This window comes from Takifugu rubripes, chromosome 22 (assembly GCF_901000725.2).
Source record: "Takifugu rubripes chromosome 22, fTakRub1.2, whole genome shotgun sequence".
Lineage (NCBI taxonomy): Eukaryota > Metazoa > Chordata > Actinopteri > Tetraodontiformes > Tetraodontidae > Takifugu > Takifugu rubripes.
In genome coordinates, this window is record NC_042306.1 from 3,357,633 (window position 1) to 3,377,988 (window position 20,356).

The 20,356-nt window shown below is 43.6% G+C and overlaps 2 protein-coding genes across 43 annotated transcripts in view; both read right to left on the bottom strand.

The window, feature by feature from the left end:
• Positions 1 to 529: 529 nt before the first annotated feature.
• LOC101064802 (zinc finger and BTB domain-containing protein 14-like) lies at positions 530 to 3,182 on the bottom strand. Of its 4 annotated transcripts, XM_029831326.1 has the most exons (4): positions 3,061 to 3,182; positions 2,360 to 2,464; positions 2,193 to 2,290; positions 530 to 2,078 (listed from the first exon to the last, which is right to left on the bottom strand). In XM_029831326.1, the coding sequence occupies exons 2-4, from the start codon at positions 2,436 to 2,438 to the stop codon at positions 1,266 to 1,268; spliced, it is 990 nt and encodes a 329-aa protein (XP_029687186.1). In that variant the 5' UTR covers positions 2,439 to 2,464; positions 3,061 to 3,182; the 3' UTR covers positions 530 to 1,265. The 4 variants fall into 4 exon arrangements, with proteins under 4 accessions (XP_029687186.1, XP_011614455.1, XP_011614456.1 ...); XM_011616153.2 differs by having other exon boundaries at positions 530 to 2,290; XM_011616154.2 differs by having other exon boundaries at positions 2,193 to 2,464.
• A 746-nt stretch (positions 3,183 to 3,928) lies between these two features.
• The window catches only part of epb41l3b (erythrocyte membrane protein band 4.1-like 3b), a 28,221-nt gene continuing 11,793 nt past the window's right edge, over positions 3,929 to 20,356 (bottom strand). For 3 of the 39 annotated variants that reach the window (XM_029830669.1, XM_029830659.1, XM_029830658.1), the window contains exons 4-27: positions 18,868 to 18,972; positions 18,683 to 18,725; positions 18,534 to 18,609; positions 18,161 to 18,379; positions 17,947 to 18,034; positions 17,407 to 17,451; positions 16,862 to 17,014; positions 16,645 to 16,742; positions 16,160 to 16,335; positions 15,722 to 15,921; positions 14,061 to 14,645; positions 12,751 to 12,807; positions 12,271 to 12,306; positions 11,788 to 11,853; positions 11,070 to 11,246; positions 10,530 to 10,589; positions 9,473 to 10,123; positions 8,706 to 8,735; positions 8,555 to 8,632; positions 7,892 to 7,975; positions 7,638 to 7,736; positions 7,354 to 7,434; positions 6,932 to 7,047; positions 3,929 to 4,923 (exon numbers count right to left, since the gene is read on the bottom strand). In XM_029830669.1, the coding sequence (XP_029686529.1) occupies positions 6,937 to 7,047; positions 7,354 to 7,434; positions 7,638 to 7,736; positions 7,892 to 7,975; positions 8,555 to 8,632; positions 8,706 to 8,735; positions 9,473 to 10,123; positions 10,530 to 10,589; positions 11,070 to 11,246; positions 11,788 to 11,853; positions 12,271 to 12,306; positions 12,751 to 12,807; positions 14,061 to 14,645; positions 15,722 to 15,921; positions 16,160 to 16,335; positions 16,645 to 16,742; positions 16,862 to 17,014; positions 17,407 to 17,451; positions 17,947 to 18,034; positions 18,161 to 18,379; positions 18,534 to 18,609; positions 18,683 to 18,725; positions 18,868 to 18,972 (3,318 nt within the window). In that variant the 3' untranslated portion in view covers positions 3,929 to 4,923; positions 6,932 to 6,936. The remainder of the gene's footprint in view (positions 4,924 to 6,931; positions 7,048 to 7,353; positions 7,435 to 7,637; positions 7,737 to 7,891; positions 7,976 to 8,554; positions 8,633 to 8,705; positions 8,736 to 9,472; positions 10,124 to 10,529; positions 10,590 to 11,069; positions 11,247 to 11,787; positions 11,854 to 12,270; positions 12,307 to 12,750; positions 12,808 to 14,060; positions 14,646 to 15,721; positions 15,922 to 16,159; positions 16,336 to 16,644; positions 16,743 to 16,861; positions 17,015 to 17,406; positions 17,452 to 17,946; positions 18,035 to 18,160; positions 18,380 to 18,533; positions 18,610 to 18,682; positions 18,726 to 18,867; positions 18,973 to 20,356) is intronic. The other 36 variants (XM_029830661.1, XM_029830660.1, XM_029830674.1 and 33 more) reach the window with 36 other exon arrangements.

Sequence of the window (20,356 nt, forward strand, 5' to 3'; positions counted from 1 at the left end):
TGTCCCCACCGAGGACACGTCTGTCCCCACCGAGGACACGTCTGTCCCCACCGAGGACACACGATGGCGGCGCGTCTGCAGCATTTGACCGTTTTCAACAACAAACACCGAAAAAGTTCAGAATGAGAAGCTGCACAAAGCTCCAGAGGCCCGAAGCTGCAGCGGAGGGAGGCGATGGCGCCGCTGGGCAGATGTGACCCCCAGAGGAAAACACACGTTCAATCACCTGACCTCACCTTTAACCTGGTTATATTAGATTAATTAAAGAAAAAAACTCATTTTTATGAACACCAACACCCCCACATTCAGCTCAACACACAATTAGTGTCACTAATTGTGAAAAAAACGAAACCAGAAAAAACACTTCCGTAAAACTACGGCTACCGTCGGGTCACACCTTCTGCGGCGCCGTGCCCTCTGGGCGTGGCGGGCTTCTCCGCCATTAAAGAAAGAAAAAAAAACCCCAACATAATCCACCGGATCCTGATCCTGCTCGCTCATGGACAAAACACAAAGCTGGCAAAAGCAATAAAACACAGCAAATGGTGTTTATTGTCAAAGTGTAGGAGTAGGACAATGTTATATGTGCATAATTCAATATTGTGTACTCTAGTTGTGCAACAAACTAAGCTACAGTATATACAGACATATATCATTACCTGTCGATCGCTGGGTGACAGTTATACTGTATAACAGTAAATCTAGTTGGCCGGTTGCTTGGGCAGGGCGGCCTTTAAAGACCACCCCCGAAGGCCCAAGACTTTGGTATCATCTGCATCAAATGCAAAATGGTGACTCTTACAGTGTAATATCAATCAATACAACTAAACACAGCCATTAAAACATCCACATGAATATACTTGATGCAACAAATGTTATGCAGAAAACTCTCTCCCCCACCCCCCCCCACTTGTCTTTTCCTCAATAAAACCCATTAAAGGTTAAACAAACATTTAAATGTTATAGAGCCCATGAAAATAAAAGAAGAATGTTATGAGATCCCCGTTCTAGTTAGCAAAGATGCTTTGTGAAAAATATATGTATAGTCGAGTGAACTAAACATTTATATGATTTTACAGATGGAAAGAAAAACATTTTTGACATAAATCTTAGAATAATAATACAGCCCTACAGTCTTACGAACATAACGCCATCTCCTCGCCACTCACGCTGACCATCGTCAGGTTTGTGTCTGTCAGTGTGTGCACGCGCGCCCGCGGTTGTTCCGCCCGGACGCCGCGGCGTGACGCGACGCGTTCACGGGCTCAGCAGTCCCCCGAGTTGTGTGAATGGGGCCCAGCCTCCATTTTCCAGTCTCTCTGGTCGCTGACGTCCGCCTGGCCGTGCTGGGAGGTGGCGGGGGACAGGGACATGTGTCTGCGGGGGTTGCCGCTGTGCATGGTATTCCAGTGGCGCTTCAGATCTGACGCTTTGATGAAAGCTTTGTCGCAGGAGCCGCAGTTGAACGGCCGCTCGCCCCGATGCTGCCGCTCGTGGTCTTTCAGGTGAGATTTGTGCTTGAAGGCCTTTTCGCACAGTTGACAGGCGAAGGGCCTCTCGTTGCTGTGGACGCGCTCGTGCCGCTTCAGGTCGGGGCCCCTGATGAAGGCCTTGCCGCACACGACGCAGCGGTGCGGCTTGAAGCCAGAGTGGATCTTCAGGTGCTCCTTGAGGTGGGCGGCGGTGGTGAAGGCCTTTGGGCAGTGCTCACAGCCGTAGGGGCGGTTGGCGGTTAGCAGCCGCTCTTTCCTAGCATTGTGGTCCATGGGCTTGGGGCCCGCGCTCTGACAGGAAGCCTGGTCTCGGTGACCGTACAGCAAGTACTCCAGCTTCATGTCGGTGGATGAAGTGGAGCCCCAGCTGTGGCCGTGAGGATCTTTGTTCATGTTGGTGTTGTAGTTGTGCGGCTGCGACACGTGGGAGGCCCCGGGCCCCATGCCGTCCATGCCCTGATCGTAGAAGCTGTTCTTCCTCACCTCCTCCATGGCGAGCTCCTTAAGGATGGCGTCCTGAGCGCGCATGCCGTGATCGCCGGGTGCCTGATTCTCCCTCGTCTTCATGTTGGTCAGCTCTCGTTTCTGCGTGCACAGATTATCCAGGAAGTTGATCCCCAAAATCTGACCGGATGACATCATCATATTGATGTCCTTCTTCCTCACAGCCAGTCGGGCTGTGTACATGTAATTAAGTACCTCCTCGAAGATATCGGAGCGGATGAAATCTAGCTCCACGATGGAATTGTCCTCGTCGCTCTGCTTCTTGAAAAGCTTTTTAAAGTAGTTGCTGCAGGCTGCCAATACACAGCGATGAGCCCTGAACTCAATGTTTTCTACCACCACCACCACGTCACAGTGCTCACCCTCCAATCTTTGTTGGTTCAGCATCTTCAGAAAGGTTGCTTTGTGGTCATAGTCGATATATCTCAATAAATCAGACATGTTGCAGGAAGAAAACGTGTGGCTACCTGCAAGGACAACAGAGACAAACACATGATTTGTCAAATGGAACTATTTCTGCAACCTCTCGGGCATAGATAGCATGCACAGCAGCTAGGTTTAGCTGCTATTTCATATCCCTTGCACCACCAAATCACGCGTAGTAACGAAATATAAGCACATTCGGTAATAATCACAAATGATGCAGAAAAAACGAGCTTAATTTTGAGTTTGCGAAAGCAGTTAAATCAATCATGCAGGGAGCCTTTTTGGAAAAACCACGATAGGCCCGACAGCTTAAAAACGCCGCGATAATGTTACTAAAAACACACCACCTACAAAAACAAGCACAACGAGTTTCCTTGAGCCGTGCGGTTTAACTTGAGCTCTGGTGAGAGCAGTGTTGCGTGCAGAAAAGATAACCTTAGCGAGAATATTTCACATTTCACTGCGTCCAGCCATTTTGGTCAAGCAAGCCTCCATTGGCATGTTTCTGGTGCCTTCACAGGCGTCTACCAACAGCGGAGAACGCGGCCGCGCACAGGCCCATAATAGGCGGGAAAACACTGCGCCCTTTTCAGCGCCGCTCGAAGCAACAAAGGACGAGGTGGAAAATGTTAAATACCCGAAGCCTGAACCCAATCCCGGTGTTGTCACGCAAGGCGGTCGACGACGATCCAGAGCTGTCGTTTTTCCTCTTCCTCCTCTTGTTGTGAATGCTAGGCTCTACAGGAAATGAGCCATTGTTCTACTGCCGCCTATCGCACCGGAGCAGGTACTGCACCAAGATCTTCTATGAGGAAGAAAACATCTCACTCAGCTGGGTTGCAAATGTAAATGCAAATGAAATCGCGGCGAAACACGAGGGCTCACACGCATATTTCTCAAGTGGTGAGGGTTTTAGAACTTTTTATTCGTAAAAGTTTTTTTTTTTTTTTAAAACCTATACTGAGTAAACTATTTCTGTTTCTCTTGTGCTTTATTTTATTTTAAAAATTACATCTCATTTACACAGCTCGAATTGTTTTCCACGTAAATAACCCGAATACTGTATGTATCATTTTGTCCGATTTTTTCAAAATAAAATTTACCATCCTGATCAAAGTGTTTGAGATTAAGCGACCCGATCTAAAAACTAGTTTATTTTCTAGAGGTCACAAACACACCAGGAATCATTTTATCACTCCTTAGGTGAACGCTTTTTGTTTGGAATCGCGGGCGCACCAAGTGAGACATCTGCATTTTTGGGCATCCGTAATAAGCGCGCGCACTAAACTGGGCGGGGCCACAGCGGCCGTGCTCCTCGAGACCAATGAAGAGGCTTAAGGTCCAACCAACACCAGGATGCATGTTAGATTTTATTGTGCTGCTTACCATGTTTCTTGACATGAAATAGGAACATGTGTGAAAATTATCCATTAATATATAGGCTATTAATATAATAATGCATTTTGTTGCAATGTTAGATGTAAAAAACGTAGCCTTCAGTCAAGTTTTAGCTCCACAGTCAACAATTTATTATGAGGAAAAAACAGCAAATAAAAAAAAAGACTTTACCATTTTAAGGGGGGAAAAAAAATGGAGGTACACGGTTATTCAGATACAGCCGAACACATGAGTGGGTACATACAGCTGACATGTGGGAAGTGACAGCAGTGGACTGTTTGGGGTTTGACAGCGCTCAGTCTCAGCACTTTGCCTCACAATCACCTGTGGGACTTGTGTTGCCACCGATCAGCTACCCTACAGAGGCAGCAAGTGTGTGTATATATCCAAAGCCTGCACAAGCACATTAAAATCTTAATTCCTTAGCATTTTATCTGAACAGCTTCTTCTTGTCAATGTGTGGGGGCATATTCAAGATGACAGATGATAAAAATGAAAAAATGATCGCTAAAAAAACATCAAGCAGATATGATAAAAATCAACCTTGGGAGATATTTTATATTTTCCTTGAAAAGCTCTCTTTGTACATCTTTCCGCTACGACATTGCGACAGACCTGAAATCACTGGAGTGGCTGAGGCGAGGCTCGCTGGCAACAACGACAAGGTCGGCGCTTCTACAGCAAGCTGAAGTAGTGTATCCTCCCTAACACAGGCAGCCTACAGCGGTTTAAGTTTCTGGAGTGATGGCTTCTATTCACAAATAAAAACAATACTGCTATAATTATTCCGGCTAATCATAAAAAATGTACCAAAGGCTGTGAAAGCAACAGCTCTGCCTGCTGCACACAGGGACTCAGCACACGGGTGGGGGAGAGTACAGCTCACGATGGAATTTCAACATAATCTTGCCATTTTGAGTTTGGTAAAGCAACAATATCTTCCTTCTCATGCAGGACATGTAATTTGTTTATTGCTGCTGATGCCTGTGAGGACTGAGGAGCCGCAGCATTCGGAGAGCATTTGTGGCCTTGACGATCTGGGAGTCATGTGGAGATTTGGATTCTGGGCGGTGAAAGAGAGATCAGCCCTCAGCTGTTACTCCTGGAAAGAAAGGAGGAAACCAACATTAATTCTACTTTCAAATTTAAATTGGAACATTGAGACCAAAGGGACAGAGCTGATGGAAGCTTCATTGAGGAACACACTGAAGGTCTGAGGGGGAGCACAGATACACACAGTCGTCCTGACAGATATCTCACAAAATCAGATTGATTAATCTCAACTCCTGATTTGAAACCCCCTCAAATTCAGATGAAGTAAACATCATGTTTGTAAGTGCATCAATCCAGAAAGGAAACAAGCGAAGGAGCCTTTCAGAGGAGAAGAGAAACACCTACAAGCGGGAGAACAGAAGTCCAGCTGTCCTGGATTGATGCACTTAGCTATGATGAGCAGGAGGATCGAGCAGAAGGACACCATGTTTCCTTCACCAAATCCTCATTGAAGTTGGGAATAAGGAGGGTTTAAAAAAAAAAAAAAGATCCAAAAATTTAACTCACAAAACCAATAGCGTGCTGTGACTTTTTACCCAAACGGGAGCTAATTCTGTCCTTTAGAATGCTCCAACTTTACAGCAGTAATTCACTATTGAAGCATAACATGGAGCACTCAGGTGAACCTTGACACCGCAGTGGAATGACAACAGATGATGTCAGAGCCCTTCAGTGGTAACACCTTTACACTTAACATCGGTTTGTATCCTCAAATGAAGACGGAACGCTTTTGATGGACTTGGACATCTTCAGATGTCAATCTCATCGGCCATTTTCTAGTGTTATTGTATCACAGCTGCTGAGGGCATTAATCAGTGATGTAGCAGTTGATTTTGCGCACTATAAATATGCAGATAAACAATAGTTTATGTACAGCTGACACTGTGTGTATCTACGATGCATCCACAAATGAGAGGAAAACAAACCAACCAAAAATATTTAGTAATGTTAGAGGTGTTAATGAGGCAGACCACACACGCACACACAGCACATGAAAAAAGGCAAACGTCTCCAACCTGGAAGTCACACACATGCAAAACCTGCCCTGTGGGACTGCTGAAGTTCAGTGAAATAAAACATTTCAGATAAAAAAAAGGGGAACAAAGGGAACCTGGCTGATCTGTTCAACTACTTAGAGAAGAGAGGGAAAAGGCAAGTGTTGCAATCGGAGGCTACAGGCGGTTTCTCCTGATGCAGCTCCATGTTTGATCTCAGTTTCGCTGAGCGGACAGAAAACAAGCTGGAACAAAAGCGAAGGCTTGTCGAAACTGCTGACCCCTTTTTGTCCGACAGCAAGAAAAAAAAGTTTCCAAATGTCTGAAATTGTAATAAAGACGTCTGTTGCAATTCATTTGACTCATGCTGTCGATAGTACAGTTTAGATCAACCTTCTCTCCTTCAAATATACACATATATACGGTTAAATGTAGTTCTGCTGTAAATACACCATAAGACTTTTTGGTTTGCAATGATTTAGGTCGTTTATTTAAATGCCTTTAGTTTGTTTAAGAGCAGAGTTGAAAACAAGAAGAAGCCTGCTCCGTCCTTGAGCTCAAGATTAGATTGCAGTTACATATTCCTGTTTGGCTGGAATTTAATCATTCCTGCCACCTTTGTCATGCTGCACAATGTAGACAAACATTGTGCAGACAATGTTTTTGAAAGACGTCACAAGTATTTGTACATCTTAGAAAGCGTGTAGATCTTTCTTTTTTTTTTAAAGTTTTTAAGATAAAAATGATAATGTTGACACCTCGCCGATCTCCCAAATGATATCCAGCAGGGGGCAGCGTTGTAGTAAAATGCTATATTACGTGACACTGCCATCAAGAATTAAGACCTGTCTGTGTACAAGCCCGCATCAGTTGACCTTTTCCCTGCAGGGTATGTGTGTGTGTGTGAAACATTAGTTTCCAGTGGTATAGAAGAAGGGCTTTCTGTAGTAGAGAGGAGTGGTGATGGGAAAGCAGCATGCCCTAAAACAGTCTAGTTAAAGACAACAGCGTGACCAAGCCAAAGCCAGGACCAGGACCAGGAGCAGGACCTCACTCTCTTACCTGGGTCAGTCCTCCCCCTCTTCTGGCGTGATCTCTGTCTCTTTATGTACCACTACTTTGGTCACTGACATGTCAGGATGCTGTTCTTTAGCCTCTTTTATGGCCTGAGCCAGAGCCTGCATGTGGATGTGCAGTGCCAGGAGGAACCAAAAGGGGGAGAAAGACAACAGGGAAGGCGGGGAGGGAGCGGGAGGATGTCGGATTTTCAGTTAACATGTCAACAGGGAAGGAACCTATTATTAATCATACTTTTCACAGTTTATCACGCCTAACTCTACTCTTATCATGTGGTTAAAAGGCTGAGGGCCAAACAGTTCACCGATATTTTACTATTTTCACAGCCAATGCAACATCCACTTTCTGAAATCACATCCAAGAACGAGGAGGAGAAATGGTTAAAGAACAGAGAAGCTGTAAGAGACCTGATCGTGATCGATGTCTGCATCTCCTGAGATGACGATCCTTTTCTCGATTCTTGTTTCTGAAATCCCTCCTTTCACCATCTGATGTCCGAGGGCATAAAATCACCATACACACAGGAAAACACGGCAAGAAGGCTTAGATTGGACAGATTAAGCAAACCCATCATAGCAATACCTCCATTACATGCAGAAGGTAAAAACACATGAAGGTAAATCAGAAGGGGGGGAGGGGGGGGGGGGGGGCGCTCCACCTGATGGACTGAGGCGTCTGTTGGTTAACTGACCTTTGTGATGTGTGTGGTTGTGGTGGTGCTGGTAGTTTCTGAAGTGATGGTCTGAGCACTCAGGAGAACACCGGGGTCAAAGTCACCATTAGTGTCAACCTGTACAAAAACACAATCACTCAGAGCAACACAAACTTTGTGTTCCCAGCTGCCCCAAATGGCAATCTACTATCAATGTATTATTCATAGCAGTCTTAGAGGCAAATTTTTAAAAGGGCTAATGTAGGATGGAAGTAAAGCGTTTATCTGTGTACCTCTGCAGACTCGTAGGTGATAGTTTTTGTCTCTGTGTGGATCACGGGCATCTCTTTGGTTCCGGCATCAGTGGTGTCAAGACTCTAATGAATAAAACAGCAAAAAAGAGCACAAATAAGAGTGAGAACAGCTGCACAAACAACCTTTGGTAGCTGCAAAGTTCTGTATTCTGAGGTGACTGTCTCCATTCTTAAAATACTTCCACAGTTATTGAATTGACAGGAATGAATGATGCATTCTTATAGACCAAACCAAAGGCTATGATGACTCGAAATGAACATGCAGACTAGCACCCCCAGTCCAGATAAAGGACCATACTGGAAAGCACAAATCACAACATGATTGTTCATCACATCGTATTTAGCGTCACCTGAACCCTCCAGTAACAAACTTGTTAAATGTTCTTGTCTTTGTCCAGCCATCCGGCTCTTTGTCCATCTGCTGCTGACAATAATCAGCAACAAACTTCCCCCATTCCACAAAACTGTGCACTGAGAAGATAAGCTCTTACAACCGTGATCTGAACGTAATATCAGCAACATTTCCACAAACGCAGCACAACTTTCTGGTGTTTTCCCCAAACTACTGCATATATCCACTCAATACTAGTCCATAATGTAGGTGCAATTCTAAAGATGCTGGCTCATCCTCTGTATATTTACCACTGGCACTGTTGACTTGGCCCCTGCCGCCTCTGTCTCCGTGGCGACCACTGGGTTCTCCTTGGGTTCAGAGTGTGTCTGTAGATGTGAATCGTACCATTAGATCATCCAAAATAATACAAAGGGACAGAAAAAAAAGAGGTGTGGTCACCTTTGAAAAGGAGGAAAAGGATCCCAGAGACTAAAGGACAGAGAGAAAAGAGGAGCGTCAAAGTTGTCATCGACAGTAGAAAAAAGGGCAAAAGGAAAGATGGTGGAAAATGAAAAGAGGAGTAAATATCACACGGATTGTATGGAACACCATTATATCGATCAGTTTATTAAATCATCCGCCAGCCGCAAATTTCAACTGGTCTGCTTTTGTAAAACTGTTGAGTAGAGCAGAATCACTTTCTGGTAGACCCATACAATTGTTCGCCTGACATCGCAGTCAGTGAGGGGATTTTGGAGGATGAGGCAGTGAAAGCTGCAGGGGTGGCACTGAGCCAGTTTCTGAAGTCACTGCTTCCAGGGGACTGATAACGGAGCTCGCTTAAAGGAAAGGTGCGGCTGAGCAATATGATAGGAAGGGAAAAAAAACAGATAGCAGGAGCTCCAGTTTCTTTCCTTATCAGCTGTGGGGGCTTGGATGGTAAGGTGGAGGCAAGCGGTCTGCGCTGTCAACAAATAAATGAACCCAAAAGAGCTAAGAGCTGAAAAAGAAGCAGCAGGTTTGACTGCAACTGAAAACAGCAGTTTGACAAAGTGTGGGAGCATAAACGGAGGGTGTTAGGGGGCCAGTTAGCCATGCTCGAGATTCAATTACGCCGTGGTTAGACTGGTTTGGTTGCTGCTTAATGGAAGGCAGTGGGGGAGGGTGGTGGTGGAGATGTGGAGGGGGGCAGCCAAACCCAGCTGTTTTTAGTATTTATACTGTACCACCGCAAAAGAAGCTGAAGATTCAGAAACTGTGATCTGGGTCGGGCTGGACTTTGACTGCTCCTCTTCAAAGGTGAAGATCTCCGCCGTTTGCTGCGGCGCTTCAACGCTCTCTCCCTCACTTACTTCCTTTGTCGCGACAGTCTTCACCTCCTCAGAGATCCACGACACCATGGCCTTTTTAGGCGAGTCACTACCGTTAATCTGTTGCGTGCCGTTAGTTTTTATTTCCACCTTCGGATGCTGCTTCTTGATTTCCCTTGTTATAGAGGCCAGAACATCAGCGGCGTCTTCTTTAACCATTTCTTTCTCTTTTGATGGAGGCAATTCCTTCTCCACGCCTTCAGCCTCTCCGGGTTCTTCGTCCTCCTCTTTATGTTCAGCATCTTTCAAGATAATAAGCCTTCCCTTCTTGTCACTGATGGCCTGCGACACTTCCTGTGTAACAGCTCTGGGGCTGACCTTCAACATTGACCTCTCCGACACGTCCTCCTGGGAGTCAGAGGTTCGCTCATCTGTCTCCCTGAGGGTGCCATCCATGAATACGTCGTCATCCAAAGTGGTTGACAGACTAATCCCGTGCGGCCCAGAGGAGGTGGCCAAATCGGTTCCGACACTATCCACCATGAATTTCATCTGATACCCTGCAGCCTGAGGAGACACCCAGCTTATTTGAAATGGGCTGTTAAGGTTAGCAGACAGGGCATCACACAGCCAAGACACCAAGTATACGTTTGAGAGGTCATTTTTTTTTTAAACCGGTCGAGTGGAAAATAACGTGTTTACAGTCGACTCCTCCGAACGGGCACTTTTATAAATCAAACTGATTTCTTTTCGAATGCTATCGAGGTTACTACACTTTGAGGGCAAAAGGTGTTTCATGCTTCCAAGCAAGTGGAGGAGAGATAAGAAAAGGACAGAGATGAAAGACAAAAATGCAGGTGTTAATAGATCACGTAATGTGCACGGCTATAGCAAACGTATAAAGACACAAAGGGCCAAATACGACCACATACTGGAGGCACAGATGGTTTTACTAATGGAGAGGGAACTTTACCTCTGTGGCTTTAGATTCCAGCTCTTTCGTCTCCTCTCCATCAAACTGCTTTTCTTCAGTCTGAAGGGAAAGAAAAACAAAGGTTCAATTTCACAACAGTTAACGCTGTAAAACACAACGTTCAAGAGGACACGTTTCAACACTCAGATCAAAGGCTTCAGCCTCTGATGTCAGCAATGAATTATTCTGAATATTTTGAGGAAGGCGAAGCATTTACCGGTACATCACAGACAGGACACTGCAGTCATAGAAGTGATTAATGGCTCCATCATCCATGATATAAACTGATAAATGTTCATCAGCTACATCACTTAAGACGTGGTAATAACTCTCTATGACCACAGAATAAACTCTCTGACAGGGGTCCATATCTTAGTTGAACCTTCTCCTCAATAGAACCAACAAAACACACGACTTTATTTTAAAATAGATCTCTGACCTTTTAATCTGCGCGATTCCCTTAACCCTATCGGCACTGACGTTCAAGGAAAAATGTCCACACTCATGCTATCACTCAGTCCTCTGCAGACCGACGCTTACATCCAGCGGCTCAATCATCGGTGCCTCATCAAATCTTGGTGAGCACATGGGAGACGAGGACAGCCTCTTCTCCCATTCGGTCGGGCCTTGCGTGCCATCACCCGTCTCCAGGAAGGAGCGCTTCAGTTCGCTGATGTTGGTCTGGTGTTTGACCACCTCAGCTGGGGACGAGGTATCCTACAGTAGTCGGTCAACCATATTATAGGATGAGGCCATTGGGCAGAGGGAGGGGAACAATGGCCATGCTAGCTCTGTCTAATGTTAAGCTTGCAAATCCAATGAGTTGCCAAAAAGAAGCACGTACGCTGCAGACATTCATTACAAACCTGACTCAACTGCATCATATCTAATTCATTACATTTTATAGTTGCCAAGCAACGGGCTGGTTGCACAAGAACTTGCAAAAACAACAAGAGTTTCCATCCACATGATAACTGAAACTTAAAGAAGGGGCAGCTTAAAGAATAATAACTGTTTCATGCAGGAAAACAAGTTTTATGGGTTTAATTAAGCACATTTCCAAATCTCAAACTGAGCATATGTGCAAATAAATTAGTTTAACTTCAATTCACCCTTACAAAAACAAATTTGGACACTCACAGCAAAATTCTGTTAGATTGGAAACAACGTTCGATGCTAGCGGATTATTCATGTTGGTCAAGACTTGCCACAAAAGCACCTCATGCATTTTTCACTCATGCCAAGTTTTCTTACCAACCTCTAGCATCAGATTAATATGTCTGATAAAAATGTTTTCCCCTTTAACTCGTCTTATGCAACTAAACTGTAAGACACAAGAGGAAAGTCAAATTATAGTTAAAGGTGCTTTTTTTTCTTATTTTAACAGGGACTTTGAGCTTTATTTTATATATTAAAGCTGTTAATGGGGTACAGGCTGAAGGCGCAGGTTCTAAAAACCAATTAAATACAAAAATATGAATATGTTTCCACTATTTGCAATCAGAGACATTTAAGAAATGAGCTGCAATGTCGTACAACACGGTGTGAAGACGACCCAGGGAAGTGTGGACGTTGGGTCTGCAAATGGTGCGATAGCATGCGTGACAACAGAAGCAGTAAGCCAAGATGGAGACAGCAAAGTGACTGATGGTGGATGCCGAGTGGCTCGGGGCATCTTGTGAGGATGTCAAGGATTTGATGCATCGAGCAGGGCCGATCGATAAAAGTGAGCCCAGTGTACCTGAGTCTGTATTTCAGATTCCTCGTCTGCTTCCGACTGACAGCGAAAGAGGAGAGGTGAAGAGAATTTAGTAGACAAAGAAAAAGAAGGTGAAGAGAGTGAAAAGTAGCAGCGAGCAAAGATAACTGACAGCAAAGAGCGCTTCAATTATTAAAGGAAGGGTTTTGTTTTTGAACTTTCCCCCAAAATATGTTCGCCCGCATGAACCGGATATAGTAGCATGTGTAGCTTAGCATTTTAAAAGAGTAAATGAGTTGTAATACAAATATTATATTCCCAGAGATTACACATTGTACAAACTTGTGTTTATATTTTTTTGAATATACAGTACACACTTAAAAAAAATAAAAAATATATATATACTGTATATGTATACACACACACACACACACACACACACAAAAACACTTGTTTATCCATGAATTTTTCCTAGTTTTCCCATGAATGCATTTTTCATGAATAAATATACAATGTACAAACCTCTGTTGCAGTCATCTCTCCATCAATGGCAAAGTCAGTCTGTTCGCTGTCGGTCTGCTTTTACAAACAGACCAAAACCAATTCCAAATAATAAGGAAAGAAAAAACAAAAAAACAAACAAGAGCCCAACATGTCAACTCTTAAAAATGCATTTTCAGGTTTCAGTACCTCAAATGGACAAAACTGTAATGCATTTGTTTTATCTGTAAGTTACACATTATTAGACAACCCTAATAATAAGATTAGGAAAACAACTTAAAAAATAAAACTGATTAAAATTAAAGCAAGCCAATCGGATTCAGAGGAAGTTTAAGCCTAAAGTCAGTCAGATATTAATAGATTAATAATTAATTCTAAATGTCTAAAATGATTTTGACAGTAAACTGACTTTCAGGCTCTCCCTCCTCTCCATGCAGTGTGACACGAAGGATGATCTGAAATCAGTCACATTCATTCTTTCACTCACAGCTACTCACAGTCTCCCTGTATTTATAATTTTAGTGTGGCATCCGATGGAAAAAGTCGCATCTTGGCAGTTTCCTTGGGTTTGGGAAAATTTTAACGGACATTAGTGTATTTTTTCTGCATTGCTGAACTTAAAAAGACCAATACAGAGAGACTGAGCGACACATACAGTAATAAATATGCCGGTGTTTCAATGCAGCTGGTGTCCTGCTGGAAACACTCTTAAAAATGGATGTGGGTAACACTGAGAGGAGTTAGGCACAAAACTATATACTTATACAAATAAAGATTAGACACTAAAGGGGAATTTAAAAAAATCAGGCACCAACAAGACAAATATTAATATTTGGATTTGATTTAAAATTTTGTATTTGTTTTTGCCGTTTTAACATGTCAGAGTTTTGGTTGTACTGTCTAGTGACTTTACGCTGCAGCAAATATGCTGACGAACGTTCACAAAGAATGCAGAACGCCCCAGTGGTCAAATGCTCGGTTGGCGTGAGTAAAAGGCAGCACCTGCTGCTAAATGTTCATGTCTAACCCTCTCATGAAGGAGAAACATGGAAACACAAGAAAAGTCATGACAGCATGGTGGCTCGGAGATTCATCTCGGTGCACATGAGTGATGAGAATGCTGATGACAGAATGAGCATGTGACCACGAAGAGATGAGGTTCTGAAAGAAGAACTGAAAGACACTGGGACAGACAGTCTCCAGGTCAGCTCTGAACTGGGCAAACAGCAGAGCCAAGGTAGAAGACAGAGTCAAGGGTTACATGTTATTATCAACCTTTACTCCAAGCCAGAGGCGGGTACTGAAACGACCTGGCATACGAACGCACACACCTCCTCTTCCTCTGAACTGTCATGGTCATGGTAGCCCTGGGTTATGGAGGCAGTCAGGGAGGCTCCCTTGGGCTCCAGGTAGCAGAGGCACAGCGCCAGGGGGAAGGAGAGGGTAAGAGCATATGGGACGGAGAAGGAGGTGGACAGCAGGAAGAAGAAGATGAAGAGGAAGCAGGGGATGAGTGACGGTGACTTGATGGGCAGGAAGTTCTGCGCACACTCAGGGAGGAAGCGCATTTTGGACAGATCGGGGAAGGTGATGTAACCGTCTTCGTCCAAGACAGAGGACAGGTCGGGCAGGTGCAGGGAGAAGGAGAAGAGTGTGCCGCCATGATTCCTGCCCTGCTCCAGTCTCTGCTTTCGTGCCACGAGCAGCAAGGCTTGCTCATCTAGCAGCGCAGCTTTGCGATCAGCAAGGGCCTGACGGCGGCAACGCCCTGTGCTGCTCTTGCCTGGACTGACTGAGGAGGCTCGCTTATGTGCGTTCTCCCTGCGCCTCCGCCGTATTTTAGTGAATGAGATAGGAGATGAGGGGAGAGAGAGCTCAGAGCGGAGGGGATCGTCTGTGTATACACAAGGGGGGCGCTGATTGAGGAAAGTGGCAATGAAAAAGTGAGTTCACGTGTGTGTGAGGAGTGGGAATGGAAAGGGGAGCGGAGTTGTATATGCATGAGCACACAGACGTAAGTATAATGTGGGGTCAAAGGAAGGACAAAAAAAAAGGAAACGCTAATTAGTAAAGCGCACAAAAGATGGGAAGCATTTATGCCTCATCTACAATGTCTATAAAGGTATTCACCCCCTCGGACGCTGTCTCGTTTTGTTGCTTTTATAGATGAGATCCTGGTCAATAGAATCCTGGTCAATAGAAACTAAAACTACTGATGATTGCTTCAAAATGGTTCATATAAAATAAGTATTTTCCACAAATATTCACCCCTCTGGTCAGTATTTAGTAGATACGCCTTTGGCTATAACCACAGCGCTGAATCTAGGTGTATGTTGGTACATCTGGAAGCTGCAAATTGTCTTCATACTGTCCTGCAAAACAGCTGAAGCTCTGTCAGGTTGCTTGGGGATAGCTGCTAGGAAGCATCTCCAGAACATGATGCTGCCACTACCAAACGTCCTGGTCAGTGAAGTCAGTGTTTGTACTGATGTGCTGTGTTTGGTGACATTCAAGCATATCATTGGCATCCAGTCTGATTAGATCTTTGAGTCATGAGTTTCAGGTGATTTCCATGTAATAAACCTCACACAATAATAAGAAGAATAATATGAGCTTTTCTGAACAGTGTCTTTTCCTTCTCCATTCCCCTGATGCCCTGTTTTTGGTTGTTTGATGATGCTAGCTATGTGATGAGCTGTCCAGTTGTGCTCAGTGTACCCCGCCCTTTGCCCAAAGGCTGCTGGGACATGTATAAAAGCTTCATGTATAAAAGCGACAAAACGGGGGAACGTCCAAGGGAGTGAATATGTTTTATAGGCATTGAACTAAAGAGGTTTAAGCTGAAAGCAATTCAGCCATTAATATTAAGGCAGAAAAGAAAACTCTAAAATCTCGAATGGGGATTAAAAAAAAAATCTCTTGCAGCAGCTATTAAGACAGTCTGGTGGAATATTTTACAGAATTTGTTCTGAACCGGTTGACCTAGTGTTACCTTTGTTTCTTGGTGGAGAGGGCTGGAAGCAGCAGGGTCTGGCTTGTCTGCCGCATCGTTCTTGGCATCCTCCTGCTCTCCGTTCTCTTCTTCTGCTTTTCTCTCTGGAGTTACAGTGGTGATGATATTTCCCTTAACTCGAGCCACTCCATCAGCAGAGCTGTCTTTCATAAGAGTCTCGTGGTTCTCCATAATTGGGGCTGAAAGGCGGGAACATGGAGATGAATGTGACAATTTGGATTCAATGTGGCTTTATGAATACCACTAATCTGTCGGCAGTGGCATAAAAAGCCTTTAATTTACTCCTGTACATCCTTTTTTAACTCCCAGTGTAGCTCTATGGCTGCACGATCTCTTTAAAGAAGTAAAATAACAAAAATGCAATTCAAATAATGCTAATTAACATTCAGATTTGATTCCTGCAAATCAAAATCCTACCTCCATCTAAACTACGGGACATGTTGTAGCGTTTGCTGGAGGAACGCTCAAAGAACGGAGCAGGTCTAATGATCTGAGAGCTGGCCCGTCGGGTCTGAGCCTGCGTTCTGCCACTGTAGCGAAACTTAGAGCCAAGACTCAGGAACTTCTTTGGAGGCGCCTCAGGAGACACTAGCCTGTCACAAGTTACAAACAGGGTCATCACGTCAGGTGAAAAGAAAATAAACCCATATTTGATGCTATGCACTGTCAAATAGCTCCTCATCACTTTAAATATTCTCCAGAGAGAGTTTACAAACCAAAAGAATCCAACATAAACTTGAGTGGAGTCAACAGTACCACAGAACAATAAGCATTTCTTACAGGGGCCAAAAACAATTATTTTAAGAGAGAAGTGATATTTACAGGTACATTACAAAGCAAATAAAAAAGATGGAAAAGAGTAAAGTACTGATGGCAACCCCAGCACCTCCTTCATGACTTGCCTGAAGAAGGTGTGATGCTCCACACAGACCTTCCAGAGCCTTTTGGCAGCACGATGATTGGGAAGCTTGAAACCGATCGTGCTCTCAAACTGCTCAAACTGCGATAAAGACAGATGTGTGAGCTTAAATACATAAAAGTGTTTTTCATCCTTGGAAATGTCTTGGAAATTAGTCTGTGAAGGTTATCAGGTTCTCAAAAGGAAGTCTTGGTAATTACCTCGCCCGGACGGATTTTGATGTAGAAGTTATTCCTCTTGTAAGAAATCTTGAGTATTTTAGGCCAAGCAAACCTGTTGATCCGCAACCTGTCTCTGTAGATAAGCAGGCCGCTCGAGCAAACTCCCAGCATGATCTCAACTCCCTCAGAGTCCTACAGACAACACACACCAAACACATCAGGGGTTAATGCACAAATTAGTAAAACAAACTAATTATTATTATATATAACAACTTATTTGCATTATCAGGATAAAGCAGGCAGGTGGAGAATGGAATCAGGCATATACTACGGTAATCTTTGCTGCGAAGGTCAAGGGGCACCAGCTGGCTAAAGCAACAGTGATATCTTGCGAGATGATGGATGAAGCACAAAACGATTATTTTCACAAATCAATAGAGGAGCAGGTGGAACCAATAATGGTCATTTCAGAGGGAAGCGCTGGTTGAAATCAAACAAGACCGCTTAGTCTCAACTACATAATGGCTGAAACAAATAACCATGCACAAGTAGAAACCTCACACACACACACACACGCCTCTTACCTCTCCCTCAGATGGAGCCAAGCATTCATAGAGATGCCCTACCAACTTTGCATTTAATGAGAAAGGAGAAAAGACACGTTTTTTTTTTTTGGGGCATCAAAACTTACAGCACCGAGGACTGAAGCCTGCTCAGTTTGAGCAAGGCCGCGTTTTCAGCTGCGTGTTATAATGACTGGACTGATCCTCTGCGGCCCACAGATTATGAACAGCTAAACCTCCACCAAACGCAGCAGAAGAAGTGACACAAATAAGTCAATCGGTAAAACAGCAGTGGCGTGTTAAACGTAGGCATTTCAGCAGCAGCCATGATGTCTCAGAGCCAGAGGTGTAGCAATGGCAAGCGTCACTGCTGACCGTATGAGTGGAATGTGTTATTGCAGCTTCAAAGGATACGTAATGTGGCATTGAGAAAACAAGCTCTTTTAACTACTTTATACTAAATATCAACTGTTCACCTGTGGTTGGGAGGCTTTTCTCCATTTGCATCAAACATATTTCAACGAAGACAATAAACCTGGCTCGCTTGAGGTGATTTATTACCTTAGCGTGGTGGAGATCAACGCCGTACATGGACAGCTTCTTGGCATTTTCCAGGAAGTGCATCTCTGCTTCCCCAGGTGTCATCCCCCTGACAAAACAAATAAAAACAACAGGCACAAATACAGACGTGAGTGTTTCTATTATAACATCAGTGACGCCACTGATTTCAAACACTATGCAGGACAATGAGACCAAGCAAACTATGGAAACCAACTTGTAGCTCTTGTGGAGTTCCATGACCTTTTCCTCAAGCTCTTTGGTCTGGTTGGGTGCAAGGCGCAGCTCACTGAGGTAGTCGCTGCCCAGCTCCTCATGGTCATAGTCTCCCAGTTCAGACTGCACCGTGTAAGAGCCTAGAACTGTGTGGGTGGCAAAAGAGCAGGGCAGACGGCCCGAAACCACATCATCTCTCAGCTGCAGACACAAATAGTACCTGGGAGAGGAAGTTGATGCATTAAAATTCAACACCTGTAAACACAAGCAGCCCAATCAGGCTGTGCTAATTAAACTATATTTAAGAGTCCAAAACTATAAAAATGCTTGAAACTTGATTTAAATTTTAGTTAAGTTCTAGTTAATCCTCTTACCTTGTGATGTCCTCAGCCAGCTGGACAGGATCTGGAGGGTAAAACTTGACATTGAAGGCAAAGTTCCAGGGACCAGCTGAGACATGAAAAGAACATTAAGATGTGTCACTTTCTATGACCCTTCCATTTATTGCTATTATGATGCTTACTCCGGATCTGCTTTTTCAGCTCTTTAGAAGGATCCAGCCAATTCTGAAAAGAACAGAGTGAGAGAGAGAAAAAAACACACACCGGTGAAATAAAGAAACAACACATTTTCATTCACCATGTCCAGTAGTGCAATTTGTCTGCTATGTGATCACTTAACGTTATAAAAAACAAACCACATATTTACCTTCTGATTCTCAACGTCTCTATATGTGATGCCAAAGTAGTCTCTCTCGAGTAAATTTAGATGCTCACATACTTTATCAAAGAGCATTTGGCCCCTGGCTCCTTTCTGTGAGGGGACATTAAAGATAAAACACAGAGTGGAATAATTAAACATAAAATTTTAGAACACACCTCTGTTTTACACAAATGAAATTCAATCAGAGTACTTTTACTCAGGGACAATTCGATTTTCTTGAATTAATGTTGTTAATCTTTAGTTTCTAAATGGGCTAGGGTAATACTTTACAAGATTAGTTTCACACTAACACTGTCTGCATTTGAATCACACCAAATTCAGTGGATTAAATTATGTAACCGTGTTACATTTTAATTATTCATGGCATAATTCAGTAGAATTGTAGCGTCTCTGTGACGAAGAGTCAAGACCGGGTATTCTCACACATGATGGAGGCAGGACGGTCCACCAGCAGGACTATCTGGGGCAATATTATCATTCATTCTTGAACTCCTAACCTTTAAAGCCAGAGTGAGATCATGTTGAGCTCCTTCAAATGCCCAATATCAGCGCAAAAGGCACATTTATATCATGATAATAACATCTTTCCCAATATCAAGATGAAAAACAAAAACCAGTAGCCGCAGGGAAGAATGAAGAGCAGAGCTGTGATGAACAATTACTTTTATTAAACCCTTAATCCGATCAATATCCAGTGCTTAAACTATATCACATGGCTCACCAGTTTACAGATTTCTTTCATTAATATCTGTGGGTAACACATGACAGGTGATATTTTAATGTCCGTGTTTAGGGAAATGTGCAAGTCAGTGCTGAGAAGAAGACACAAAGTACCACAGACGCATTCAGAAGCGAAGCCCTCATAATAGCTTCAGGCGGTTTCCTGCTCGGAACTCGGTCTAATTTAAGCACAGTAATTTATCTACAGTTGCAGAAACTCTGTTTTAGATTGTGCGTTGGTGCTGAGATTGATAAAGATTCGGGGGGGCAGGATCTCTTTTACAGGGTCAGGGAGGAGAAACCTGTCAGAACTTGGCATAACGGACAGATTTAAATGGAACTAAAGTGTACTTAAGTCAATTATCTGACCGGCTTCTGACCTCATTGAGTCCAACACTTAGATATAACCATGCTGACAGTGTGGGGGCAGACCTCAGTTCTTTCCAGTCACCCATTCCGTTGGTCATATTTGTTCCCTCCTAAATAATCTATAACCCAACCGATGCATCAATAAGCAAAGATTAATTTTGTACTTTTTTTTTTGCAGCTCAAAAACTAAATTTGCCTGGATCCATTTCAACAGTGCAGCATGAAATATAAATCTTTTTTTACCATTTCATTCAGTGCAATTGCATATATTTACCTTTAATACCATTCTTTAATATAAAAAAATCACACCCTAAGTAAATACTGTGTTTTCCCCAGTTTGTGTCAGCTACATGATAAGAAAATATTTTTTCTGTTCATTTGTTAC